General features: G+C 58.6%; 1 protein-coding gene across 2 annotated transcripts in view; it reads left to right on the forward strand.

Annotated features, from left to right (window-relative positions):
• The window catches only part of NACC2 (NACC family member 2), a 64,551-nt gene that overhangs the window by 16,812 nt on the left and 19,864 nt on the right, over positions 1–27,875 (forward strand). The window contains exons 1-2 of one of the 2 annotated variants that reach the window (XM_059141739.1): positions 20,239–20,588; positions 21,862–22,809. In XM_059141739.1, the coding sequence (XP_058997722.1) occupies positions 21,924–22,809 (886 nt within the window). In that variant the 5' untranslated portion in view covers positions 20,239–20,588; positions 21,862–21,923. Of the gene's footprint in view, positions 1–20,238; positions 20,589–21,861; positions 22,810–27,875 lie in introns of those variants that run through there. The other variant, XM_059141738.1, reaches the window with a different exon arrangement.

Below are 27,875 nucleotides of genomic sequence, written 5' to 3' on the forward strand. Positions count from 1 at the left end.
AGGCAGGCTCAGCCCCGGAGCGAGCTGTCTGCGGGGCAGCTGGGGAGGTGGCGGGGAGGCTCGGGCGCGCCGTGGGCCCCGAACCACACGTGGCGGACAGAGGCTCGTGGGAGCTACAGAAGAGGGTCTGGAGGTCACGTTGGGGGAGGTCCAGCTGCGGTCACTTTAGGCTCTGATTCGGAGGAGACGAAATCTGTGTCGTCAGGGGAGACCCACACTCTACAGAGCAGGACAGTGCCTGGCTCTGGCCGGGTCCCCATGGATCGAATAATCCTAAATGATCTTAGAAATGACGAGCACCTTTGCAAGGAAACTTCGCTGCTTTGGGAGAGAACTTTATTTATTTATTTATTTATTTTTAAAAGTGTGCATGTATTCTTTTTTTTTTTTAAGATTTATTTATGTATTTATTTGACAGAGAGAGAGATCACAAGTAGGCAGAGAGGCAGGCAGAGAGAAAGAGGAAGGGAAGCAGGCTCCCTGCTGAGCAGGGAGCCCGATGTGGGACTCGATCCCAGGACCCTGAGATCGCGACCTGAGCCGAAGGCAGCGGCTTAACCCACTGAGCCACCGAGGCGCCCTGCATGTATTTTTTTTAAAGACCGTATTTATTTGTCAGAGAGGGAGTGCACAAGCAGGCAGAGAGGCAGGCAGAGGCAGACAGAGAGGTGGGGAGAAGCGGGCTCCCTGCTGAGCACGGAGCCTGATGTGGGGTTCCATCCCAGGACCCTGAGATCGTGACCCTAACTGAAGGCAGATGCTTAATGAGTGAGCCACCCTGGCTCCCTGAGAGAGAAGAACTTTAAGTTAAAAAACAAAACAAAACAAAAAAACAGTCAAGATCTCTCCACGAGGGGCAGGGGTGAGGGGGAGGGGAGACATGCCTGGGGGGCTCAGTGGGTTAAAGCCTCTGCCTGCAGCTCAGGTCACGATCTCAGGGTCCTGGGACTGAGCCCCTCACAGGGCTCTCTGCTCAGCGGGGAGCCTGCCCCCCCCCGCCCCCTGCCTGCCTCTCTGCCTGCTTGTGATCTCTGTCTGTCAAATAAATAAATAAAATCTTGGGGAAAAAAAAAAGATCTCAACGTGGTCCATGCAGAACAGCCAGAGCTGCTCGGAGGGCTCTGCGTGGGGGCTGCAGGAGAGATGCCCTCAGGGGATCCTGCTGGAGGAGGGCGCTGTGGGTGCAGCCCCGCGGCCGGGCTCATGGAAGTGCGATGCTGGGCCGCCCAGGACTCCCAGCACCTTAGAAAAAATTCTGTTCTGTATTAACCCAGCAGAACAGAGCAAACTTGCCAACGTTGTACTATTCCGTGCCTTCTTCAGTGACTACAGACAGGCATCCCGAAGCAAGGGAAGGAAGGATGTCTTCCAGCGACCTCCTCCAGCTCCCCGTTCTCTGTTTTGTCCTCTGTCCCTTTCACACTCTGGAACAAGCCGATGTTGGACGCGAGATGACACGCCTCTTCCCCTGCCCCCATAACTGAAGCACCCCGCTCAGTGTCCTTGCGTCCGTAGACCCGCGTCGGGGCCGAGCGTGTCCTGTGCTCGGACACTTTCAGACTCGGTGACGACCTTCTCTCTGGCAAAGGGGCTGCGGTGAGCAGTGGACCTGCCCGTCGTGCACCGTGTCCCAGCCCCGGGCAAAGCCAGAGCACGCCCCCCGGGAGCCCTTCCAGCGTGCGAGCACACACATACACACACCCACCCACGGTCGTCCCAGTGCCTTTCACACCTCGTCAGAGTGGCCGGGAACGAGCCCATCGCACCCGCGGTGAGTGAGGTCGGCTGAAACACCTGCTTCCTGGTCGCCGTCTCGGTCGTGTGCAGCTGGCTGGACACGGCTGGACGGTATGGACAGTGGTGCTCCGGGATGTGCAAGGGAGCGATGACTCTGGAATCCTATTTTATGCTGACACCCCAAAAACCAACACAGTCACTTTTTTTTTTTTTTTTAAACTTTGTGTTTTGAGATGTTCCTAGATTCACGTGCCGTTGGGAATGGTCAGAACAGAGAAACAAGGACATTGTGTAACCCTATATGGGAATGTCATTTGATCACAAGAAGGAATGGGTGAATTTTACGGTATATGGATCGGATCTGGCCGAGTGCACTGTCCCCAGGAGACGCGTGGGGTCCCTCCAGCCCCGGTCTCGTTAGCCTCTGGCGGCGACCACCGCGGTCTCTCCGGTCAGCCATCCGTCTTCCATCCTCACTGGCATCTGGTGGTTTGGTCGTGTCTCTCGTGGAGGCATTCATTTGCGTTTCCGGTTGGCTGTGAAACCTTCCGCACACTAGTCTGCCGTCTGTATGTCCCGTGCTCTGAAATGTCTCCGTGTTTAGTCGGATGTTTAGTCGGACTGTGTTTTCCTGTCGAGATGTGTAGCCTGTGTACTAACCCTTGGTCGCGTATGAGACCGTGCTGGGTCTTTCCATTTTCCTAACGGTCTTTGGCTGAGCAAAAGTTTAAAATTTTGATAAAGTCAAGTTTACGAGTTTTTGCTTAGGGAAGCACGCTGTGTCTAGCCCTAGATTCTGGAGTTCTTCCCGGTCCCTTTTTCTCATTTTCTTTTCTTTTTTTTTTTTTTTTTTTTTTAAAGATTTTATTTATTTGATAGAGAGAAATCACAAGTAGATGGAGAGGCAGACAGAGAGAGAGAGAGGGAAGCAGGCTCCCTGCTGATGTCAGTCCATTTTGGATTAATTTCGTACACGGTGTGAAGTCCAGGTTCGTTTGGTTTGGCTCTGGGTTTGCATTTGGCCCTGCACCATTTGCTGGAAAGACCGGCTGGCCCTCGCTCACTTCGCTCTTGCATCTTTGTTAAGGGTTCATTGGGCTTTTTTGTGGGTCTTCAGGGTTCTCTCTTCTGTCCCTGATCTGTCTCTGTCTTGTCTCGCACTGTCTTCGTTACCTGTAGCTGTCTGGTAAGCCCTGAAATCAGGCAGCCTGGTTCCTCCCACTGAACTCTTCTTAGAAATCGTCTTAGGTCTCGTGGGGGCCCTTGTGGGGGCTCGGTTGGTTAAGTGTGTGACTTCAGCTCAGGGCATGATCGTGGGGTCCTGGGATTGAGCCCTGCATCGGGCTCCCTGCTCAGTGGGGAGCCTGCTTCTCCCTCTCTCTCTGTCCCTACACTCCCCCTGCTTGTGCTCGTTCTCTCTCATATAAATAAGTAAAATCTTTAAAAAAAATTCTTAGTTATTTTAGTTCCTTTGCCTTTTTAGATACATCTTAGGTTAATCTTTGTCTGTTTCTACGAAAAAACGTGCTGGAGGTTTGGTGGGATCTCATTAAACCTGAATTATTAATCTGGGGAGAACTCTTTGGGGGAGAATCTTTCCGTCCATGAATATGGTATGTCTCTCTGTTTACTAGGATGTAGGCTTCTTTCATCGTCGTTTTGAGGTTTTCAGCATATGAGTCCTGTACATCTTTTTATTTTTTTTTAAGATTTTATTTATTTATTTGACAGAGAGAGATCACAAGTAGGCAGAGAGGCAGGCAGAGAGAGAGAAGCAGGCTCCTTGCCGAGCAGAGAGCCCGATGTGGGACTCGATCCCAGGACCCTGAGACCATGACCTGAGCCGAAGGCAGCGGCTTAACCCACTGAGCCACCCAGGCGCCCCATCTTTTGTTTTTATTTACATGTCGTGTTTTTAAAAAACTCTACTCCCTACATGGGGCTGGAACTTAGAACCCTGAGATCAAGTGTCATATGTTCTACCGATAGAGCCAGCCAGGCACCCATTACATGTAGATTTTTTTGAATGATCTTGGTTAGTATTGTATTTTTAGTTTTTGGTAATGAATAGTATATAGAAATATGATTGTTTATGTTTTATCTTGCAACCTTGATGAAGCCACTTACTAGTTCTAGGAGTTTTTTTGGTGGACTCCCTGGGATTTTCTGTATAGACAGTCCAGCCATCAGCAAATGGGGACAGCTTTATTTCTTCCTCTCCAATCTGTGTGTATTTTCTTGCCATATTGTGCTGTGTTAAGAGTAGTGAGGGCAGAGGTCCTTGCCATGTTCTCCATCTTAAGGAGAAAGCACCAACTGTAGGATTTTTGTAGATGCTCTTCTGTTAAGTGGAGGAAGTTCTCTGAGAGTTTTTATCATGGGTGGATGTTGAATATTGTCAAATACTTCTTCTGCATTGAATGGTATGTTCTTGTGATAGTGGGTTACATTGACTGATTTTAGAATATTGAATCAGCCTTGCATCCATCCCTGGAATAAATCCCACTCGGTCATGGTATATAACTTTTTAAATATATTACTGAATTCTGTTTGTTCATATTTTGTTAAGGATTTTGCATCTATATCACAAGGGACATTGGTTTGCTATTTTCTGTCTTTGTGACATCTTTGTCTGGTCTTGGTATCAGGGTAAGACTCATTTCATAAATGCATTGGGGAGTGTTCCTTCCTTCCTTTTCTGTTTTTTGGAAAAGATTGTGTACAAGTAGTGTTAATTTATCTTTTGATGTTTGGCGGAATTCCCCAGGGCAACCGTCTGGCCTTAGGGATTTCTTTTTTTGACAATTTTTAAAATTACAGACTCATTTTCCTTAATAGTCAGAAGGCTGTTCAAATGTTGTGTTCCATGTTAGGTGAATTGTGGTAGGTTTTTATTCCCTTAGGAACTGGTTATTTCATTTATGGTGATGGGTTTAGGTGTGTGAAATTGTCATTCTTCTTTTTGCATTTGTGGGGTCTGTAGTGATATCCCGTTTCATTCCTGATACCGGTAATTAATCTGTCTTCTTTCTCTCTTTTTCTTTGTCGGTGATGCGGGAGGTTTGTCAATTTCATTGACCTTTTAAAAGAACCAACTCCTTGTTTCATTGATTTTTTTTTTTTTTCTATTTTCAATTTCGTTGATTTCTCTCTCATTATTTCCTCGGAGTTTATTTTGCTTATTTTTCTAGGTTCTTGAGGAGAGAGCTTAGATTATTGATTCGAAATTTCCCCTTTTCTCTACTGTAAGCATAAGTGCTATACATTTTCCCTTCAGCTCTGAATTGGTATTCCACACATTCTGGTTTGTCGTGTTTCCTCTTCACTTGACCTCTTGAGACTTCCTCTGACATGTGGGTGACTTTGAGGCATATGTGTTTCTTCTTCCAGATGTCTGGAGATTTCCTTAACGTATCTGCTAATGCATTTTTTTTAAATTTATTTTTTTAAAGATTTTATTTATTTATTTTACTGACAGAGATCACAAGTAGGCAAAGAGGGAGGCGGCAGGAGGGGAAGCAGGCTCCCTGCCAAGCAGAGAGCCCGATGCGGGGCTCGATCCCAGGACCCTGCAATCATGACCCGAGCTCAAGGCAGAGGCTTAACCCACTGAGCCACCCAGGTGCCCCGCCGATGCATTTCTAATTTGGCTTTATTGTGGGAGAACACACGGTGTGATTTCAGTTCTTTTAAATTTTTTGAGATTTATTTCTTGGGCCAGGATATTGCTCATCTTGGTGTAGGTTCCACAGGCACTTGAAAAGTATGTATTGTACTGTTGCCGGGTGGGCGGCTCTGTTCTGTGCTCATCCTGTCAGTTGACTTTGGTTCTCAGTACCTTTGCTCATCTGCTGTCTGGGGCTGTCTGTTGTTGAGAGAGGGTTGTTGAAGTCCCCAGAAATAATCATGTATTTGTGTTTCTTTTTTAGCCGTTCTGTTGTCTGTACACATTGAGGATCGCTGTGCCTTCTGGGTGGATTAACCCTTTGATCTTTGTGAATTGTCTTTCTTTGTCTCTGATGATTTTCTTTGCTGAAATATACTTTATTTGATATAGCAACCCATTTTCCTTTGACTATTTCTGCATGGTTTATCTTTTCCTGTCTTTTCCTTTTCAAATGGCCTGTATCATGTTTGAAATTGAGTTTCTTAGAGACAGCATATAATTGGATCTTGTTTTTTCATTATTCTGCCAATCTCTGTTCTTTTAATTGGCATATTTAGGCCATATATATTTGATAGAATTATTGATATGCCAGGGCTTAAGTCTGCCATTTGATTTTTTGACGTGTTTGTTTTGTCCTTTTGTTTGTTTCTCTGTGCCCCTCCCCAGATATTAAAATTCCATTTTGATGCATCTGTAATCTTTTTCTTTTCAGAAGAAAGCTTTATTAAGATATAATTCACATACCATGCACTTACCCATAAGGTACACATCCAGCAGTGTTGACTCAGAATTGTGTGACCATCATCACAGTCAATTTTAGAACATTTTTATCAACCCAGAAAGAAATCCTACACCTTTTAGCTGTCACTCCTATTCACTCTTGTCCTCCCCGATCTTCTGCCACTTCTGGCTCTAGGCAACCACTGATTTGTTTGTTTTAATTTTTTTTTAAGATTTTATTTATTTATAAATAAAGTAGGCAGAGGGGGGAAGAAAGCTCCCCGCTGAGCAGAGAGTCCAATGCAGGACTCAATCCCAGGACCCTGAGATCATGACCCAAGCCGAAGGCAGAGGCTTAACCCACTGAGCCACCCAGGCGCCCCTGTTTTGTTTTTTGTTGTTACTGTTTTTGTTTGGTTTTGTTTTTTTAAAGATTTCATTTATTTATTTGACAGAGAGAGGGATCACAAGCAGGCAGAGAGGCAGGCAGAGAGAGAGGAGGAAGCAGGCTCCCCGCTGAGCAGAGAGTCCAGTGCAGGACTCGATCCCAGGACCTGAGATTGTGACCTGAGCCAAAGGCAGAGGCTTTAACCCACTGAGCCACCCAGGTGCTCCAGCCCTGTTTTGTTTTTTAAAGATTTTACTTACTTGGCAGCGCACCTGCAGGGGGAATGGCGAGGGAGAAGCAGGCTCCCCACCAAGCAGATGCAGGACTCTTGATCCCAGGACTCTGGGATCATGACCCAAACTGAAGGCAGATGCTTAACTGACAGGCATCCCCACTGACCTGTTTTATGTCTATAAGTTGTCTGTTCGAGACATTTTATATAGATGGAACCATACAATAATGTGATCTTGCATGGCTGGCTTTTTGTACTTAGTGCGATGTTTTCGGGGTTCATCTCGCAGCATGGGTCACTACTTCATTCCTCTTTATGGATGAATAATACTCCATCGTGTGGCTGTGCCACATGGAGAGTTTATCCACTCATTGGTTGGTAGACCTTTGGGCTGTTTCCACTTCCGGCGATAGCGAGTAACACTGCTATTCATATACCGGTTTTTGCATGGATGTTTGTTGTAATTTCTCTTGGTCATACCTAGAAGTGGGGCTCGGTACAACATGCAGCAGCTCCATACTTCACCTTCTGAGGAGCTTCCAGATTGTTCTCCAAATATAGCTGCACCCATTTACGTTCCCGTCACATCCTCACCAACACCGTTCATGCATCTTTCTGACCATAGCCATTCAGCTGAGTGCGAAGGGCTCCCTCGTTATGGTTTTGATTTGCATTTCCCTGATGGCTCGTGATGTGGAGCCTCATGCGTGTTGGACATTTGTGTATCTTCTTTGGGAAATGTCACTGATGCTTGGTGCATTTTTAAATTGGGTTATTTGTCGTTTTATTTTTGAGTTGTCGGGGTTCTTCCTATAGTGTAGGTACAGGTTTCTTACCAAAGTACGATTCCAGATATCCCCGCCCATTCTTTGTCTTTTCACTTTCTTGATGGCGTCCTTGGATACACAAATGTTTTTAAACTTAATGAAGTCAAGTTTATCTGGTTTTCTTGTGTTGTTTGTGCTTCTGGGCTCATATCTCAGAATCCGTTGCCTGACACAGGGTTACAGAGATTTACCCTGTGTGTTCTCTCAAGTGTCGTACAGTTTTGGCTCTTACATTCAGATCTTTGATTTGTTCTAAGTTAATGTTTGTATACGGTGTAAGGTAAGGACCCAACTTCATTTTTTTTTTTTTTTAAGATTTTTTATTTGACAGAGAAAGAGAAAGCACAAGCAGGGGGAGCAGCAGGGAGAGGGAGAGGGAGAAGCAGACTCCCCGCTGAGCAGGGAGCCCGACGTGGGGCTCGATCCCAGGACCCCGGGACCATGACCCCAGCTGAAGGCAGACGCCCAACTGACTGAGCCACCTGGGTGCCCCCCGACTTCATTCTTTTACATGTGGATGTCCAGTTTTCCGAGGACCATATTTTGAAAAGATTATTCTTTTCTTTCTTTTTTTAAAATTTGTTTTAAAGATTTTATTTATTTGTTAGAGAGAGAGAGGGAGAGAGAGTGAGCACAGACAGACAGAATGGCAGGCAGAGGCAGAGGGAGAAGCAGGCTCCCCGCTGAGCAAGGAGCCCGATGTGGGACTCGATCCCAGGATGCTGGGATCATGACCTGAGCCGAAGGCAGCTGCTTAACCCACTGAGCCACCAGGCGTCCCAAGATTATTCTTTTCTTATTGAGTGGTCCCCTTGGCCCCCTTGTTGTCGGATTCTGGACTCTCCCTTTCACTCCACTGATCTGTGGGTGCGTCCTCATGTCGGTACCACACTGTTTGGATTATGGTAGCTTCATAGTAAGTCTTGAAATTGGGAGGTGTGAGTGCTCCAACTTTGTTCTTTTTGAATAATGTTTTGGCTGTTCTGGATTCCTTTTATTTCCATATGAATTTTAAGATTGGTTTGTTAATTTCTGTGACGATATCCACCGGGATTTTGATGAGGATCACACTGAATCTGTGGGTCGTTTTGGGGGGCACTGCCACCTTAACAGATGTTAGCTCTTCCAGTCCATGGGGCGTCTTCTCATTTATTTAGATCTTCAGTTTCTTTTGACAGAATTCTGCAGTTTTCAAAGTGTAAGTTTTTACACTACTTCTTTAAATTTATCCCCAAGTATTTTATGTTTTTTGATCTTATAAGTGAGATTATTTACTAAATTCGTGTTCAGGTTGTTCGTAGCATGTAGACATCGTTTTGAGTTGTGTGTACTGATCTTCTGTCTTGTAACCTTGCTAGATTCGTTTATTAGCCCTACGAGTTTTTGTTTGGTTCCTTAGAATTTTCTGTTACAAGATCATGTCCTCTACAAATAGAGATAGTTTTACTTTTTTCTTTCAAACTGTTTTTATTTCATTTCATGCCCAGTGGCCTCTGCTAGACCCTGCCCTCCAGCATTGACCTCCTTGTGTTCTGCCGCACCCTTGCAGAAGCAGCCATTCTTCTGATGAGTGTGTGTCGGTTGTGGGTTTTCCCGTATGCGCTGTCTTCAGGTTGACGGAGTCTCCCCGATTCCTGCTTCGCCGAGTGTCTTTGTGTTGCTTATGAGCTCCATGTCCGTGTTTTCGAATGACCGGACAGACTCGAGAGCCTCACTCCAGAACCCCATCTTCCCGGAACTGGCCGTTTAACACGGTGTTGATTCCAGTTTTTACATCAGTTTGAATCATTTAATAGAGTTGACAATAAGTTTTCTATTTCTTTGTGGTCTCGAGCATAGTGTTAAAGTAATGCCAGCTTCTCTGGTTGGTCAAACAAGGAGTTTGGAAATAAGGAGAAATAAGGACTTTGAGAAATTTAGATTAGCTACTTTCCTCATGAGAAAACACATTCAGATCTTGACAACAAAATGCGCGCTAGATTTTTAAGTCAAAGAAAAGACATCAGCGCCCCCCACCCCCACTACCTCAAGTTATCAGAGCGGTCTGATTTGTTAAGGACTGTGGAAATTTGGAGTCTTCTAGGGAAATTACTTTTCGAACTGGTTGTTTCTCTGAAAAGGGTCCCCTCCCCCTTAAATGCTAGCTCATTTACAGCATTTGAGGTTCCTTTTCTTTATGGTTGGCGAATTCTAAAGGTTTTAGATTTATAAAATTGTTTACTATCTACTAACGGGGGAGGAAGATACAGCTCTTTCTTTAAGAGACTCTGTAAGTCATGAACACCCATCAGAGTTAGGAAAAATTCCAACCCGATGTGAGCAGGGGCTCCTCTCGGGTCTAGACACAGAGAACCTGCAGTGTTAACCACGGGTCAGAAGTAAACACGGAGAGCAGCTCACCTTTCCTTGTGCAGCAAGAGAGAGCAGTTTCTCACTGCTGTGGACCTGAGCTGTGGCCTTGATTGATGACCAGACATGTCGGATGGCACGGATGAGACCCCTCGTCCGCCCTGCACAGTCTCATCGTGCTCAGACCAGAAAGCCAGACCTAAGGCACCTCTGCCTCCACCCGCTCACTGGCTCACAGCTCTGGGGGTGCCTCTGGACAGGGAGGCCCAGACTAGCCTCAGTCCTGGTGACCACTCCTCCCTGGTCCTTGCCCTGGAGAAGGGACGTGGCCTGAACCCCAAGTGACACAGGATTCAGGTGGGCAGAGCCACTAGGCCAACAACCAGCGATGAAATGGTCTTGGAGGAAGAAAGAAACTGCAGAAGCAAAAGATAGCTTCGGCCCCTCTGGGAGATGGGGGGCTCGGCACTGTCCCTATAGGCCAAGCCATTGGTGGCTGTGTTTTTTGTGTTTTTTTTTTAAGATTTTATTTATTTATTTATTTGACAGACAGAGATCACAAGTAGGCAGAGAGAGAGGCAGGCAGAGAGAGAGGGGGGAAGCAGGCTCCCTGCTAAGCAGGGAGCCCGCTGCGGGGCTCGATCCCAGGACCCCAGGATCGTGACCCTGGGATCATGACCTGAGCCAAAGGCAGAGGCTTAACCCACTGAGCCACCCCGGTTTCCCCGGTGGCTGTGTTTTATAAGGTATGAACAAGAGCCTGGGGCTGGTACAGCATTGTGGGGCGGGGGCGGTGTTGCCCTTGGGGGAGGGATTGGCGGGGCCAGAGGCTGCCTGGGAGGGCGGGCACTGGGTGAGCAGGTGGTCTCCTTGCCCCGCTAGACTAGTGTCCTGCAGAGCAAAACCCCTCGTCCATGGGGCTGTCTTCCTGCAGGGAGAGAGCTTTGCATCTTTCCTGGACAGAAACAAACATGCTGGTGTGTAACTGCACGGAGCCTAGCTGGACAGTGAGTTGGAGGGTGTCTTCCCAGACGGTGTTCGTCTTGGAGCCGTCTTGGGGGAGGCCCTGCTTCCCTGTGATGGTGAGGGGACATCTGTTTTACCTCCAAGTGTTTGGTCATTCTCGGAACAGCATACCAGCCATCTGGACCTGATGCTTATCTCCTGAGCCGCTCCCCTCCCCTGCTGGCCTGCCTGCTCGGAGCCTCATGGCCCTTTCCGACCTGGTGCCTCGGGTGTCTCGATGGGGCGACCCGCTGGCTCCAGGTGCCACACGGGCCTTGGGCTGGCAGAGGGTCAGCGTGTCCCCACCATCCACCGTTCCCCATCCTGCCTTTCTTGGGTCCTTCCTCTGCTGTCTCGGAGCTTCCCTGGCCCTCCAGCTGCTTCTGCGGGGCTAAATTTCCAGCTGACCCCTCAGTGGCCAGGGTCCCCCAGGGAGAAGGCCAGACCTGGGAAGCCTCTTGTCCTGCGGGACCAGGCCAAGTGTCGTCGTGGAGTGGGTGTCCACTGTGGGATCGAGGGGCTGGAGGTGGCCCATGACGCAGGCCATTGTTGCTGGGCTAGCAGGAGCCCTGACCGCATCCGCTCCACCCCTGCCAGGCCGTGAGTAGGTGACTGCGGCCTCCGTGGGATTCTAGGGCCGCTCCCCAGCCCCTGAGCGGGGTCGCCTCCATACTAAAGCGTGGTCCGGGTGGGCCTTGTCCCAACTCTGTGACAGTCCAGGATGAGTAGCGTGCTCTGAGGTGTGGGTGTGTTACATGCACGCACACACCTGTCCCCACCTCCTCTGCTCCCCTTCAGCCTGTGCAGATCCAACCCCCCTCCACAGGCTCTCGGGCAGCGTTTGGGTCTGGGAGGCCTTCGGTATGCCGGGGAGGTCGCGGTGAAGGTGTCGGCCCGTAACCGGGTTCCCATGGCCGGATACCCAGATAGCCGCTGCCTGGCAGGGGGATGAGCTGGGCAGGGCCGGGCCCGGGAGTCCGGAGGGTGGTGAGGCCAGGCCTCTGGGCCCTGAGGGTCTGCGGGGAGCGTGGTCCCCACCCAGTGGCGTCTGCCATGGCCTCGCAGGCGTGTCCCGTTGCTGTTTGGTCCTGTGTTTCGACGTCCATTCTTGAGGTGTGGTGGGCCTCAGCCTGGGGGCCCAGCAGGCATGGCTGACCCTCGGGGACTCACAGAAGGCCGTTCACCCCCTTTGTCGGCTGGCCAGCCCGTGTGGGGGTCCAGCCCCTCCCAGGGGTCCTGCCCTTCCCGGAGTGAGCGCTGAGCCCTCCGTTCCCGGGCACACCGGCCCTCTCGTCAGCTCTCTGTGCCACGGCTTCTGCGAGGTCCGGGTGTCTGCAGCCCCCACTGCCGGCTTGCCACGGGAGCCACGAGAGACACGGGGTGGGGACTGACGTGGGCCCTGATGGGAGAGGAGCGAGGTCCTGCCCGTGGCCCTGGCTCTACGCAGCACTCCCCGGGCTGTAAAGTTTGGTATTTATGGTCTTTATTTTTCATATCAGTAATTACCTTTTATGGCCCCGGCTGTAAGCGGCGGCCCATGCCTCTGGTCGTGGGCGGAGCGCAGACCCCCCCCCCCCCCGCCCCCACGCAGCAAGATGCGTCCGCCTGGCACGAGGGCTTGGGGAGACCGGGGTTTGTGGTTACGAGCCTCACACTGCAGCATGAGCACAATTACGTGCGGCTTTTATCCAGCCCCCAGGATTCTTAGTGCATTATCCGTATTTCCTTTAATTTGTGGGATTTCTAGTAAATGGGCTTAAAAATAGGTCTGGGCGTGATGCCAGGCAGATGCGGGCAGCAGGCATCTCTGTGTCTTCTCTAAAGGCAGCGTGGGGCAACCCCTGTGTCACTTGGGCCTGAGCCTCCTACGGGTCCCCCGAGGTAGTCCTGCCACCACACCCAGGAGGAGCAGGGCTGTGCCAGCCCCGGCGCCCTGCTCCCGGACGGGGCTGGGTCTGGGCTGCAGCTGGGGGCCAGGGCAGGGCCGGGCTGTGCAGCGAGCTGGTGCCTGGGCTGCTCAGGAGGCAGAGCCGGGGGCATTTGGGGTATGGGTGAGGGGTTGTGCTGGGCCAGGCCAGGTGGAGGCTTCTCTGTGCTCCCCGGCTGGCCGCTTTGCCCTGGGGCCCCGCATGTACCAGCTGGCAGCCCGGCCCCCAGGGACCCTGATATCTGTCCGTCAGTGCCACCTACTGGGGTCTTGGATGCCCCTTTGGTGCCCACCCATAAAGGTGGGCATTGTGTTAGGCCCTGAACAGCTGGTGTGGCCTCTGTCCCCCTCTCCCTGGCCCAGACCCTTCTGTTCTTCTAGGCCTCTGTGCCGTGTCTCCCTGCAGATGGGGGGTGGGCCCAGACAGCAGAGCCGAAGCCTACCCAGAGCAGGAGGCTCCTCGGGGCTCGAAGACCCGCTGGCCCATCCCTGGCCCTTCAGGACCAGCGTTCCATCCCCCAAGTAGGTGTCACCCCAGGGGTGGGACCTGGCTGGTTCTGCACTCTGCCGGGCCAGCTGAGCAGGCAGGAGGGCCAGAGTGTCCATGGGGTTAAACATGGGGACAGGGTGATGGAGATAGCCCCGACCCATGGGGTACACCCTGATGGGCCACAGGGGCCTCCGTGAGCTGGGCGGCCATGTCAGGTGGGTAGCTGGGTGTCCTCGGGCAGGAAAGAAGGCCTGTGACTGGGAACCCCTAGGGAGAAGCTGAGGCCGGCTGGCTGGCCCCGGAGGGTGCCCCGGGGCTTCTGCAGGCCTCTCCCCAACCCTGCACTTGTCTCCCACTTTAAGGCCAGCAGGGCTGAGGTTGGCCAGGGAGAGGCTGGGGACCCTGCTGCCCAGCCCTAGGTCAGGTGGGCCACCGTCACCAGCAGGCAGCCTGCCTGGAGCCCCCAGGTGGGGGCTGCTGCGTCGTGGCCCCCCGGCTCTGCGTAACACCCCCCCCCCCCCCCGTGGCTGATTTAGTATTTCTGTGTCGGTCTGATTTACATTAGGTTTTTAAGCATAATTAGAAATGCGGGGAGCTTTGTGTCTTACCTCGACTATTTATGGCACGATATGCAGATGAGGAAGGGCTATGAATATTAACGGACGGGGGTGGGGGGCGGTGCGCTGCGGAGTCCCTGTGGGTGAGGGATTGGTGACCGGCACCAGGCGGCACCCAGCCTCCGCCCGCCGGGGACCCCCACCCAGCCCCCAGCTGCTCTGGGACCCCCCCCATCTTCCCCCACGGGCCAGTGGCCAGGGAGAGTGCCCCGTGGACTGAGGATGGGGTCCAGCTCCGTGGGCCTGGCCAGCTTAGGCTGGACAGCCCCCGAGTGCTCCCCGGGGCCAGGGGTGCAAGGGGGGCCCCCGTGTCAGCCGATAAGGGAAGAGGCAGGCCGTCTGCAGGCGCGTGGAGCTGGCTTTTTAAGTTATTAAACTATGCCCGAGGGACACACTCTTCCAGCTTACGTTATTGAAATTACAAATACGGTGAGGGAGATTGTCAGCTCTGTTCAAAACACTGCTTCCTTCTCCGGAAGCCTTTCGGAGCCGCTCTGGGGCTCGTGTGTGCCAACCTGAGGGACCGTGCACACCGTGCTCTTGGCCCCCAACCCCGCACCCACGCTGAAGTCAAAACATTTGAGAGGGCAAGGGTTGGTGGCTGGCGTGGTGGTGGCGGGTGGTGGCTGGGCGGAAGGGGCCCAGCAAAGCCGGGTTCGCTGGGTCACACCAGCCACTGGACCGCACCCGTGTCAGAGCCTGCACCGTGGATACCTGTTGAGATGCAAGACCTGCTGTCTCGACCAAGGGGTGTCTTCCCAGCCTGAGCCCAGCCCCCTGGCCCTGCCAAGTGGCTGTGATGGCCGTTGGTGGCCTGCCCCGCGCCCTGGGTCCTTGGGCGTGTGCTCCCTCTCTGAGGACCAGCCCTGTGTCTGTGGCTCTCTCCTTGGGGGGGCAGGGGGAAGGATTGATAAGCACGTGTTTGAATTTGCAGATTCTGGCTTGCTGTCCTTTTCTGTTGGGGAAAAAAAAAAGGTTCCAGGCAAACGTGTGTTAAAACTGGCTCTGAGGCTTGATGCTGTCCAGGCTGTGGTCTGGGGCAGAGGCTGAGCCAGGGCGGAGGCTTCCAGGGGCCTGTGTGCCCCTTGCCCTGGTGTCTCCTCTGCCTGCGAGCCCTGGGGGCCAAGTCGCCCCTCTGTGGCGGAGCTAGCCTGCCCTCTCTCTCCACCACGGAAGCCCGCCCCAGCTGGGTGTGGGTGTGGAAGGCAGGGGAGGGGCGGGTCCTGGGCCCCGGGCCTGTGCAGGGTCACACTGGGTGCTGCACACCCACCCGGAGAGCAGGGACTGGGACGCAGGTGCAGCTCGCTAAGCGCACAGTAGGTGTGTGTGGGGGGGTGCTGCACGTGGGGGGCTGTGCGGGAGGGGCTCCTGGCTGCGGAGACCCCACCCCGGGGGCCCTGCTTCTGCTTGCCCCAGTCCAGGAGGGGTGACGACGGGCCCTTCCATTAGCGGCGAGGCCGAGGCTGTGCAGCCCGGTTTTATGATGCACTGAAAGTTTAATGCAAACCTGAGGCCCAAGCAGGCTGGGGCCTCACCCGGCCTGGGGGAACCCGGCCCGCCCCGAGCTGGGCAGCGGTGAGGAGAGCCAGAGCCCTGGCCCCTCGACCCCAGAGGGGCCTGCCTCCCCCTGCTCTTGGAGGAGCGGAGCCAGAGCGGGAGCTGGGTTGGGGCTGGAAGGGAGCTTCTGCTCCCACAGGCCAGAACCAAGCCCGCACTGTCAGCTGAAAAGCCGAGGCCTTGGCTGCGCGGGCCTCTGTCCAAAGTGAGCCTGCCTCCCCGCCGACCCTCCTCACCCTCTCCCGGCCGCCCTGCCCTGCTTGCGCTCATTGCTGTCTCTGGCGAGCGCCTGCACTGGGAGGACGTGTCCTTGGGGCTGCTCCCAGGATCGGGGGCGCCACGGGGCAGGGTCCACCCGCCTGCCTCCCTGCCTGTCTCTCTCCCTGCCGCGGTGCACTGGCCCCGCATTTGCTCAGGCCCGGGCCTCTCATGAGATGGGAAAAGTTAAATCCTGCGCCATGATTGTATTTAATGTCAGTTAACTTGCCTCTCTTTTCCTCGCTGGTGGTGACCCTGAAGAAGGTGGACGGACGGTGCATTCCTCTGCTGTGGGGGGTGCTCCTTGGGATGGAGACCAGGTCCGGGAGGGTGAGGCGTGGCGGGCCGGGGTCCTGCAGGGCTTCTGAGGAAGTCTGGCCAGGACCTCCCTGCAGACCTTGGGGCTGTATCTCCCGGGGGGCCTGGGAAGGAGGCCCCTCCTCTTGGACTGTGCATCCTCTTCTGGTCCTCCAGGCCCCAAAGGGAAGTCCTTGGCGTGCTCCTGGCACCTGTTGGAGCCCAGTGTGGCCGGTCTCGGCCTGGCCACACTCCAAGAATCTGGGCCCCACCTGCACCCTCTAGGCTGTCAGGCCTGTCCGGGAGCCTGTCTGCAGCTCCAGGGGCCCGTGGCCCACCCCCTTCTCCTCGAGCTCCTTCCCTCGCCCGCCTGCAGGCGGCGCTGCGCTTGGGCCTGGGAGGGGCTTTGGTTGACAGCTGTGACCCCAGGTCCTAGATCCTGGCTCTCCCTGAGGGAGGGGTGTGTGAGAGGAGACCCCGCCATTTCCCATGTTTCCTCATTCTGGGGGAGGTCTGTATGGGGTTGGGGCCCCTGGGGCTGGCTCAGCTGCAGGGGCTGGGCTCTGGCTTTGGGATTTCCCAAAGTGGGTTCCATACTGCAGGGCCTTATGAGCGGGGAGGGTTCCATGGTGCGGTGGTTTTGAAGATGGCCGGAATGAATGAAGAGATCTCTGATGTTCTTCCTGGCTCTTCAGAACCTTCCGGATGCCTGTGGGTGTAGTGACTCTTGCCCTTGGGGGGGACCAAATGTGTGTTGCTTGGGAAGCAGGGAGATGGGGAAACTGAGGCATAGAAGGGGACATGTGTTCTTGGTCGGGCTGGGCCCCGCCGCACAGGGAAGAGTGAGGGGGTGACCCCGCTGCCCTCAGCGCTCTCAGGTCCTGGGGCCTTCCTCTCTGGCCACCGTGCGCCGGTCGGCTGCGGCCTGTCGGCCTGTCCTGCTTTCAGGGTTCTGGGCACGTAAACCAAGCCTTTATTTTATTCTTTTCTCCTAAAGTTTGGCTTTGTTCGCATCCCAGCCAGGGCTTCTAAGAAAGAATCTAACACCGGCGCCCCCGGGGCTCTTGAGGGGGTGCTGGGCTGTGGGGCAGCAGCTCCAGCCTGCAGGTGGCTTGAGGACACAGCAGCAACAGCACAGCGGGCCTCTCTCCCCAGAGACCAGACAGCCTCATCCCCTTCCAGGGGAATAATGGGCCGGCTCTGGCGTGCAGGCTGGCCTGCGGCCCTGGGGCCCGGGTGGCGGGGGCGAGCCAGGCAGGGAGGGGTGGAGGGAGAGACACCCACCCGCACTCCCGCCTCCCGTCCAGGTCGCGGCAGGTGGGTGTCCTCGTGGACACCTAGCTATTTGCTAGCACCGTCGCCCTCTACCCTGTGGTGACCGTCCAGGGTAACCCTGGCCCCCGCTTCCCAGGCGAGCTTCCCAGATGGGGCCCCATTTGCCTGAGGCCGCAGGACGTGGACATAGAGTAGTCAGGTGGGGCTGGCGCAGGGGGTTGTTGTCCTGCTGGGACCCGAGATTCCAGTCCTGCTGACCAGGGGGGACCTGCCGTGCGAAGGGACGGGCTCTGAGGGCCGCATGCTGTCCCTTGCTCTCAGTGTGGTCCTGGTCACTGTCCTGCCCAGCCCCAGGCAGTAGAGACCCTCTAGGAACTGGTGCCCAGTGCACCTTTGCTGGCTTCTGTCTGCCCCTGCCAGCCTGGGTCCGCCCCCCCCCCCCCCCCCCCAGTTCCAGCGCCCTGGTCTGGCCCAGGGGAGCCTACCTGGTTTTCTAGGAGACTCCTGCCAGCAGGAACTGCAGGTCTGTGAAGGGGCCATGCGGGGGGCTCCCCTCCAGAGCGCTGTGCACTGGCCGGCGCAGCCTCACTCCCGTGGCCCTCCCAGGCGTCCCCAGCATTTGGCTAAATGCCCGCCAGGCATTGTGCAGACCCACCTGGCCTCGCTCAGCTCAAGAGGGCACCTGGCAGGCTTCTCTAAGGAGGTGACGAAGAGGCAGAGTCCTGAAGTAGGCAGGTCCGTCTCAGGGAGGATAGGCTGTGTGTCCTGGGGCCCAGGGGCCCGAGTCCTACACCCAGGCCAAGGTTGGCCGTCCCCTCCCCTCCCCAGCACGGGTTCCACCAGGTTTTGGCCTCTGGGTGTCCCCTGTTCCCCATGTCTGCTCTGCCTGTGGCCTAGTCTGCCTTCCTTTGCGGCTGGGTGGCATGTGGGGGCTGTGTCCCCAACCCCCACCCCAGGGCTTCAGCCCCCTCATCTGGGGGCCATTGAGCCTCTCCTGGGCCCCAAGAAAAGGAGACTCTACCCAGTCTGGAGCCTGCCAGGGCTTCTGGTGGGGGATTCCCTGGGTCAGTCCTTCTGGGTCTGGATCAAGGCAGGCTGGCACGGCTGCCCCCCACAGCCCCCACCTGGGGTTGTGCAGACTCGAGCATCCATGTGAAAGCCCGCTCGGGGCTGTTGGTGCCCAGGGCAGCCGAGTGGCCGTCCCCCAGGACCGGGGCAGTGGGGACCAGGCTGTGAGGGCTGTGTGGCCTGAAGCTCGCCCAGCCACCGGACTTCTCATCTAGGTAGAGACAAGTCGGGTGCTGGGGTTTGGACTCGCTCCGTCACGGGGCGGGGGGTTTGGGGGACTGAGGGCTAGGCCCCCGTGTCCCCCGGCTGGCCCCCGGGTCCCCAGAGCAGTGAGCGGGGACCATTTCTGTCAAGACTGCAATCGCAGGGCTTGTCACCCTCCCCCCAGGGTAGTCCGTGCCTGTGGGAGGCCCGGAGCCGCCCCTGGGGGCGCTTCCCCACACCTGGATTTCTTCCTGTGCTGCCTTCCGCTTTATCTGCTCTGGGAAGCTGAGCCGCCGTGGGTGAATGGGGAGGCACCAGATGGCCCTTTCTTTCTCCGGATGCCACTCGCCTGTGGGAGGGCTGCTGCCCAGCCCCCCCCCCCCGCCGGCCCCTCCTGGCCGCGCCCACCAGGGTGTCGGGCTGGCAGCCCCCCTCCCCGGGCCGGGGGCTGCAGAGGGCCAGACCGCAGCCACTGCCAGCCTCGTCCTGCCCCTCTCTGTAGGGACCTGTGGTCTGCCCAGGGCCACGGCTGGCAAGAGGGGAAACCGAGGCTGGGCGGGTTGCAGGTGGTGTGAGCCTCGAATGGGGTGGCAGAGACAACGCGCTCCGCGTACCCTTTCCTCCAGAGGGGGCCCGGGAGCGGGGGCAGGGGGCTGCCACGGGCCCTGCGAGGCAGCCTGCCTCCTTCCTACCATCCCATCATCCACCGTCCGTCACCAATGGTGACTTTGCCCACCTGTGGGGGTGGGGGGTTAGGTCCTGCCCATCTGTGCGGTCTGTGGCCACCCCCCCACCCCACCCAACTGCACTCACAAGTCTTGACAAGACCCGCCTCAGGGCTTGGGGGGCAGGGGGACTCCAGGGCGAGTGGAATGGGGTGCTGGGCGGCCCTGTTTGGGGCTGCTGCTCCGGGGACCCCAGGGAGAGGTGGGAGGTAGACGGGGCGCGGCGGGGCGCGGGGCCTCCTCGTCCACCTCTTTTTCTTCAGCTTCTTTCTCGTCTTCTCATGCTGCTTGCCCTCATCCAGCTCCTGCCCTGTTTGACCCGCCGCCTCGTCCCCTATACTCTCTGGTCCTCTTGTCCCCCGTCCCTCACCCCCTTGTCCACCCTCCTTGTCCTCCCGCCCCCTCCTCCGGCCCCTCCCCCTCCCCCCTCCCCCCATTCTGACGTCCCTCTATCCCCCTTGTTCCTCACCCAACTTGTCCCCTGTCCCCCTGCCTCCATCCCCCTCATCCCCCCTCTCTCTTGTCCCCTGTCCCCCTGTGCCCGGTCCCCCTGTGCCTGCCCCCCTCCCCCACTCTCCTCCCCCCCCACCCCTGGTCCGCCCCGCCCCCGCCCGCCCTGGCGGAGTTGGTGGCTCTGCCAGCCCTGCAGACTGTTTGGAATAGTTTAAATGCTTTGACACTCGGGCCGTCCTGGATGGCAGAGCGGCGGCTGACTGGGTAATTCGCATGCAGAGCTGCACCATAAATCTGGGCGCTCAGTTGCCGTGGCACCGCGGAGCGCTCCGCGTACAGTACAGTATTTCTGCCATCTTTGTTTGCATTGCGGTGAGTCATCAAAGTCTGTCTTGTACCAACACCCGGAGCGTGCATTCCTGTGGCACCAGCACTCCACTGTTTTGAAAGCCGGGGCTGGAGCTGGCATTTACTGGGCTCCTCAATCAAAGGCGGTATTCATTCCGGAGAGCCGCCCGAATGTCCGTCTGCATCCGGCCTCTGCATTTAGATGCTGTGCGCTGCCCCGGGAGCCGGGCTGGGTGCAGCTGAGCTGCGGCCGCCGAGCCCAGCGCCCAGACTCCCTGCCCTGCTCCCTCCTCCCTCCTCCTCCTCCTCCTCCTCTCCCGGCTCCGCGCGCCCTCCCCACCCCAAGGGCTCCCGCTCCGTTTGCTGCATTCCCGGAGCAGCTGGCGAGCCTGCCCCTGCCAGGCTGAGCGGGCAGTGCCGGGCCCCCGGCGGCTGCCGCCCAAGGTAGGTCTCCCCCGCGGGCCGGTGCCACGGCCGGCCGGCAACTTCTCCGCGGCGGGGGCACTGCGGGCCCTCCCCCAGCAGCCACCCATCTGCCCAACTCTTGTCGCCGGGGTCCGGGCGCTCCGCCCTCCCTCCGCCCGCCCTCCCCCGGCCCCGGGCGCCTCTGCGGCCGCCTGCACTTTCCTCCCGCGGGACAGAGCGGCCCTTTGTGCGGGCGCCGCTGTGCGGAGTTCGGCCGGCGCCTCCTCCCCCCGGCCGGCCGTCCCCAGCACCCCCACCCGTGAATCCGGCATCAGATCAACCTCCCGGAGCCCCGTCCCCAGCCCCTGGGGCACCCGGCGAGCTCTTGCCGGTCCCTCCCCCGTCTCCCCCTGACCCCTTTAGTCACCTGGGGCTGGGGTCGAGCCAGCAGGGATTGGCTGGTGTCGGGAGCTGGGGGACTGGGAGGGCGGGCAGGTGGGGCTGCGCCAGGCTCCCCAGTGGTGGTCCAGCTGTGGTGCGTCCCTGGCGGTGCTGGTGGCCTGGGGAGCCGGTCCGGGGGAGGGGCGGCGGTGGCGGGCGCGCCTGACTTCTAGCTTCGGCTCACTTCCCTGGGCGCCCCACCCTGGCCCCTCGCAGGCGGACGAGGGGCCGGCTTCTCAGCCAGTGGAGCGGGACTCCCCCCTTGAGGGCCCTCTGTGCGGCAGTTCCAAGGGAAGGGGAGAAAAACGAACCAGGGAAACCAAAAGACCCCCTTGCAGGACCGGCTTGGTTTGGGTTCCGGGCCCCCCCAGGGGAAGGGCTGTGTGGGGCCCTTTGCTGCTAACTTTTTCCTGGGGAGAAGAGCTTGCAGACGGGGCCGCCACCCTCAGCCCTCCCAGCCGCCGCGGCGGACTGTGCCCTGTTCTGTGTTCTGTCCTCCCGGAGTGCAGGCCTCTGTTTCTGTTCCTGACTTCTGCTAAGACGGGGCGTTCCTGCCCGAGGGCTCTAGCGCTGTCCTGGGGGTGGGCACTGGGAGCTGGGAGCTGCACAAGGTGTCCCCCCCTCCACCCCCCCGCCGCTGGAATGCGGCTGTGCAGCTCTGAGTCCCATGGGGTGCTGGCCCAGCCAGGGTCCCACTGTGAGGAGCTCAGCCCCAGGACTTCCCCTGGGCTGTCTGTCTGCTGGGGAGGGCCCTGCTGGAGGGCCTGGGGCGGGGGAGGAGGAGGGGCGTGGGGGGGGGCGGGCCTGCTGGGGTGAGCTCTGGCTGTCCAGCAGCCTGACCCGGATGTCCCTGCGCCCTGTCTCCCTACAGATGTGCCCCCCTCGGGCGCTCCCACGCTGAGTGTGAGGCGAGCCCTCCAGCGCCTGCCCACCATGTCGCAGATGCTGCACATCGAGATCCCCAACTTCGGGAACACCGTGCTCGGCTGCCTCAACGAGCAGCGCCTGCTGGGCCTCTACTGTGATGTGTCCATCGTGGTCAAAGGCCAGGCTTTCAAGGCCCACCGGGCCGTCCTGGCCGCCAGCAGCCTCTACTTCCGGGACCTGTTCAGCGGCAACAGCAAGAGCGCCTTCGAGCTGCCGGGCACCGTGCCGCCCGCCTGCTTCCAGCAGATCCTGTCCTTCTGCTACACGGGCAGGCTGACCATGGCGGCCAGCGAGCAGCTCGTGGTCATGTACACGGCCGGCTTCCTGCAGATCCAGCACATCGTGGAGCGCGGCACGGACCTCATGTTCAAGGTGAGCTCGCCCCACTGTGACTCGCAGACCGCCATGATCGAGGACGCCAGCTCGGAGCCCCAGAGCCCCTGCACCCAGCTGCAGCCGGCTGCCCCCGCAGCACCCCCCTACGTCGTGTCCCCCTCTGTGCCCATCCCGCTGCTGACCCGCGTGAAGCACGAAGCCACGGAGCTGCCGCCGGCCGCCGGCCCAGGCCTGGCCCCCAAGCGCCCGCTGGAGACGGGGCCCCGGGATAGCACGACGGTGGCGGCGGGTGCCACGGCGGCGGGCGCGGCCCCGCTCAAGCTGCCCCGGGTGTCCTACTACGGGGTGCCCAGCCTGGCCACCCTCATCCCCAGCATCCAGCAGGTGCCCTACTCCCAGGGAGAGCGGACCAGCCCGGGGGCCAGCAGCCTGCCCACCACCGACAGCCCCACCTCTTACCACAACGAGGAGGATGAGGAGGACGACGAGGCCTATGACACGATGGCAGAGGAGCAGTTCGGCCAGATGTACATCAAGGCCACCGGCAGCTACGCAGGTAACGCGCGCTGGAGGCCCGGCCCGTGCCCCGCCCGCCACTGCCCGCCAGTGGGGGCGGGTGCTCCTGTGGGCCCCACGAGGGCACTGAGGTGGGGCTGACCTCTGGCCGTGAGCTCTCGGGGCGATTGCTGTGCCAGGGGAGTGCAGGGGACAGTCCCCAGCCGAGGCTGAGGACCGGACGCCTGACGTTGGGCGAAACCTCCCCCCAGAAGCTGCAGCCTGGAGCTCACAAGAGGACAGTGAGGACCTCAGTGGCCCAGGGACCTGCCCGAGGGCTCATAGGGTGCTGTGCGACCCACCTGCTCAAGGCCTTAGTGACCCCGTGGGGCCCCGTCTGCCTGACCTTTGACCTCAGAGACTCCCCTGTATCCAGCTTGTGTGCTGCCACCTCCCGGGGTCTAGCACCAAGGGACAGGCTGGAAAGTGCTTGTTGAACTGAGTGAGCGGCCCCCCAAGGTATTTGTGGGGGGGGTCCCCCACTGGGGACCTGTGTACCGGGGATGCCCTGACTGGACGTGGCATTACATACTACGTCCCGGTGGAGACTGGGGTCTGCTGGCCAGAGGGTCCAGGAGTTGGGGCCCCGGGTCGGGTGTCCACCTGCCTTCCGTGTTCCCCGAAAACTGGCTGTGTGCCTGGGCCCGCTGCCTGCTCATTTGCATGCGGGTCCCGTGCCCAGTGGATCGGCTCTGGACACGTGGTGCTGGCGGGAAGTGACGTCCCAGAGCTGGGGCCCCGAGGGACAGTGCGCCGACTTCCTCCCCTCTGGTGCCCTGCGTCCTGGTGCCCTGATGGGACAGATGCTTCCCCCTGCCCCCATCTATTCCACGTCCAGCCTGGAACTGGCCAGTCCGACCCGCTAGGAACCTTGGGACGGCCTCTCCCCGAGAACAGCCAAGGATGGGGTGGTCTGGCCAAGCCGGCGCCCTCTCAGCACTGTGGGGAGCGGGGAGGCTCTGCCGGGGCACCCGCCTGTGCTTCTTGGGGCTGTGGGTGGACGGTTTTTCCATAGGACTCATGACTTCATTTGAATGCATGTAGTGGTAGTTAAGTGGCTTCCACAGGACAGGAGTGCAAAGACCACGTTGATCTGGACGAGGTCCTTCCTTGGGGTGGGAGAGGCAGGAGCTTGGTGTCCCGGTACCAGGACACCAGCTCTGGGCTCAGGCCTTCGGGGGGCCTCTGGGAACCTGTCCCAGGGGGCCACCCTGGGGGCTGGGGAAGGGCCGCGTGGAGCCCCAGACTCAGCCGGAGGGAGCCGGAATCTGCCAAGGGTCCAGGGACAGGGACTGTCCACTCGTGGCCCACCGTGGGACACCATGGAGCCAGGAGAGGACCCCAGTCTCCAGACGTCTCCCTCCAGTGTAGTGTGGCCATGGGCCTTGGCCGGAGTGGGGTGCTGAGAGAGAGGGCGAGGTGTTGGGACTGTGGGAATGAGTCTGGGGTCTCCTTCTCAGGACTGTAGCGGCCTGCCTCTGTGCTTGGGTTTTCCAAGGAAGCACGGAATGGTGGCCATGGGAGGGCAGGCTGGGGATTGGAGGCCAGGCTGCCTGGACTGCTCCTCTGCCTTGACCGTGACCTGGCTTTCCCACCAGCATCCCCCGAAACCTCCCCCCAAGACAAGATGCCGGGGGCACAGGCCTGGCCCAGGGCCGTGTACCTGCAGGGGGTCACTCATCCAAGGAGCCCCTTGCCGCCTTCTCCCTGGGGGTGTTGGAGGTAGGAGAAGACAGCAGGCCTCGGCGGGCAGAGCCTGGGGCCGGCCTAGGGTGCTACAGTCTGGGTTTTCTCCTCGGTGAGACCATAAGTGGGGCAGTGGGGGGAGTGCGATTTCTTGGTTAAAATCTAGGTTATTGGCAGTGACGTCGCTGGCATCGCCGGGCGCCGGGTGAGCCGGGAGGAGGGTGGTGGGGGAGGGGCCGTGGGGGCAAGCAGGCGGCGAGAGGGGCCTGCCCTCCGAGGCTGCCTGCCCGCACCCCAGGCTCCCTCTGCGCGCCTGCTTGGTTGGGTTGGGGGACATCTTCCCAGTCCCTTGGGCGGCTGGGCAGCCGCTGCCCTCAGTCTGGTGCCCGGACTCGGGTTGGGCAGGCCATTGAGCCGGTGGCATCGGGATGTTCTAAGGTGCACCGTGCCATATAGGGACATGCGGGACCCTCTTCCCAGCCCGTTTCTCCACTTGTCCAGGGAGAGCTGGGCCCCGGCGACCTCCCAGGGTCTCTGGGCCAGCATCGTCTATGCAGGAAGGTGTGGGAGCCCACAGGGGTGCTCCCATGTCCACCCTCCACCTCGTCAAGACCAGCTTCCGTGCCCTGAGCCTCTTGTTCTGGAAATGAAGGAATTAAACATGACAGATGAAGTTAGGGGACCATCCCCCAGTGGTCCCACTGCGTTCCCACAGGGCCTCTGTCCCCTGTGTCCCCTGGGCTCCTCGTCCATCGGGCGGAGATACCATAGTTGACTTACCTAGTCCCCAAGGACACTCTTAGGACTGAGTGACCAGGAGGGTGCTGAGCAGGGGCAGGGGGCATCGGTAGGGCAGGTCAGGCTCCCTCCCGTCTCTCCACAGCCCCTGGCTTGGAGTGGGGTCTCCTGGGGGCCTAGGAAGCCCCTGCCCCAGCTTTGAGCCAGGGGAGTGAGTGGAGGAGGCCTGCCCCCTTTAGGCGGTGGGGGTTGGTGGTGGGGCACAGAGGTGCGGGCTCTGCTCCCACCTTGCCATGCTCCTGGGGCACATGTGTACCCACGGGCCGCGAGCAGTGGTGGCCTAGACAGGGAGAGAGACAGCAAACAGATCTTGAACAAGTATTTAATCTTGGCTGGGGGTCACCCTGAGGCAGGATGGGCGGGAGTGACGCTTAGGGGTGGGGAGAGTGAGCCCACCAAAGGTGGAGGGGGTCCCTCTGCCACCTCTGCAGGTGGGGTGGGTCTGGCTGGAGGGGCCACTTTCTGCACCACTGCCCCCTCCCCCCAACCCCGTCAGGGCTCCCGTGGCACCTTCTGCCACAGGCTCAGCCCCTCCTCCTGCCCCTGCGGATGTCAGAGACAAAGGCCCTGAGCCAGGCACTTCCACTGGGCCCCGCTCGCTCCCAGGAGGGGATCCCTGGGGGCCGCTGTCCAAGGTGTGCAGCGGCCCCACTCAGCCTTGCTTCTGCTCCCTCGGGGGCCTGGCCAGCTCCCCTGCGGTCTGCCTGTGTGCCCGACACTGGACTCGGGATGGGGTCCTAGCTTGTGGCACACACACATCCGTTCCGGTTCTGCCGCCCGGAGCAGAAGCTGCAGGGGACCCCTGGGACTCCGGAAGGACAGAGTGTGTGCTGTGTCCTGGACCAGGCCCTGCTCAGCGCCATCCGTGAGGCTGTCCATCCCTGCACCCCGGCCCCTGCCTGTTGGGGCTACGCCCACCTGTAGCCCCGCTTCCGGTTTGGGGGTCTTGCAAAGAAGGGGAAGGCAAGGTTTGTTCTGCGAATCCCAACCCCACGCTGCTCTCCCTGCCTCCCGGCCTGGGTCATGGCGTCCACACTGCTGGAGCTCAGTCCCAAGGCTGGGAGGGCCCAGGGAGGAGTGGGGCTTTTTGTCGCTGCTCTGGAGAGGGTGGGGGTTTCCAGGTGGGGTGGGGGTTCCCGGGTGGGGTGGGGGTTCCCTCCCTGTGAAGGCAGTGCTCCAGCCCGGCAGGGGAGGTGCCAGCCCTGAGGGCAGGGGGCTCGGCTGTGCACTCCAGCTGCAGTCTGGGGCTCGTCCCTGAGAGCCTCTGGCGGTGGCCTCCCTGGTTCCCCGGTCCTCAGCATCTCCTGTCTCGGGGACAGGACAGAGCCCATCATATGTCATGTGTAACCCTCCAGCCCGAGGACCCCGGGGTTTCCTCCTCTGTTCCCGGGGCCTCATTCTACCTCCATGCAGTGGGTGTGAAAGGCACCTGTCCGTGTCTTGGCTGTGGCGGCAGAGCGTGGTCACTGCCCGCCCCGGCAGCCTCCCAGCGGCTCTCTGTCCGTCTGGACATGCCGGCCTGTTCTAGAATGTCAGGGGAAGCCTCATGCACTAGGCGCTCCCGCTTCTGTCTGGGCAGAGTGCGTGCGGGGCTCGTCTGTGCTGTGAGGGTCAGTCCCTCGGTTCCCTCCCCCGTCTGGTGCTCAGTCAGCTGTACGCATACCCAGGCCGGCTGTGAGGGTCATGGGTCTGGTGACTGGGAGCAGTCGGGTCCCGCGGTCACCGTGGCACAGCATACGGACCTGGGCTTTGACCACCTGGGGCTGTAGCTCCTTCCCCGAGGCCCAGGGTCCCACAGTCCGTCTTTTATCCGAGGCCCTCACGCCCATGGGGTCGGACTTTCCATGGAGCTGCTTCAAGTCTGCCCTCGTGGCCCTGTTCCCGTTATCCTGCTGCCGACACCTCCTCGCACCTGGGTGTGGTTTACGATTTTATTCATTATTTGAGAGAGAGCGAGCAGGTGCATGAGAGGAGGCGGAGCCCACCACGGGGCTCGATCCCACCACCCTGAGATCATGACCTGAGCCGAAATCATAACTCAGACGCTCAAGCTCCCCCGCGGACCCCCGGCGCCCCTCTGCCAGCGCCTTTCGGGTTGCATGTTTCCTTCTTGGCTCCACTGTTGACGCGCCCTGTGCCTTGGACGCCTCCCCTCGGCCGGTCCGCTTCCTCCGCGACGCCGCCCCTCCTGTCGCCACGCGTTCCCGTCCCCTCTGGCCTGGCCTGCCATCCAGCCGTGTGCTCCTCGTGCAGCCGCGTGTTCCCCGTGCTCCCACGCAGCGGCCTTCCCCTGCGCCGCTCTGCCCGCCGGAGACAGCCGACTCTCTGGGTTCGGGTTCTAGTCCGTTTTAAAATCTAAGTTCAGGGCCGCCTGGGTGGCTCAGTCTTGAGGGAAGCCTCCGACTCTGGATCTCAGGGCCGGGAGTGCGCGCCTCGCGCTGGGCTGCAGCTGCGTCTGGACGTGGCTTAGAAACGGACCGCGGGTAACAGGTAATGATAGGTGAGGAGCCGACGTCCATCCTGCTGCTCAGTTCTCCCGTCTCACCGCCGCGGGTGGTCTTGTCATGGCCTCTGCATGCCAGA

This window comes from Mustela lutreola, chromosome 12 (assembly GCF_030435805.1).
Source record: "Mustela lutreola isolate mMusLut2 chromosome 12, mMusLut2.pri, whole genome shotgun sequence".
In the NCBI taxonomy this organism is placed as follows: domain Eukaryota; kingdom Metazoa; phylum Chordata; class Mammalia; order Carnivora; family Mustelidae; genus Mustela; species Mustela lutreola.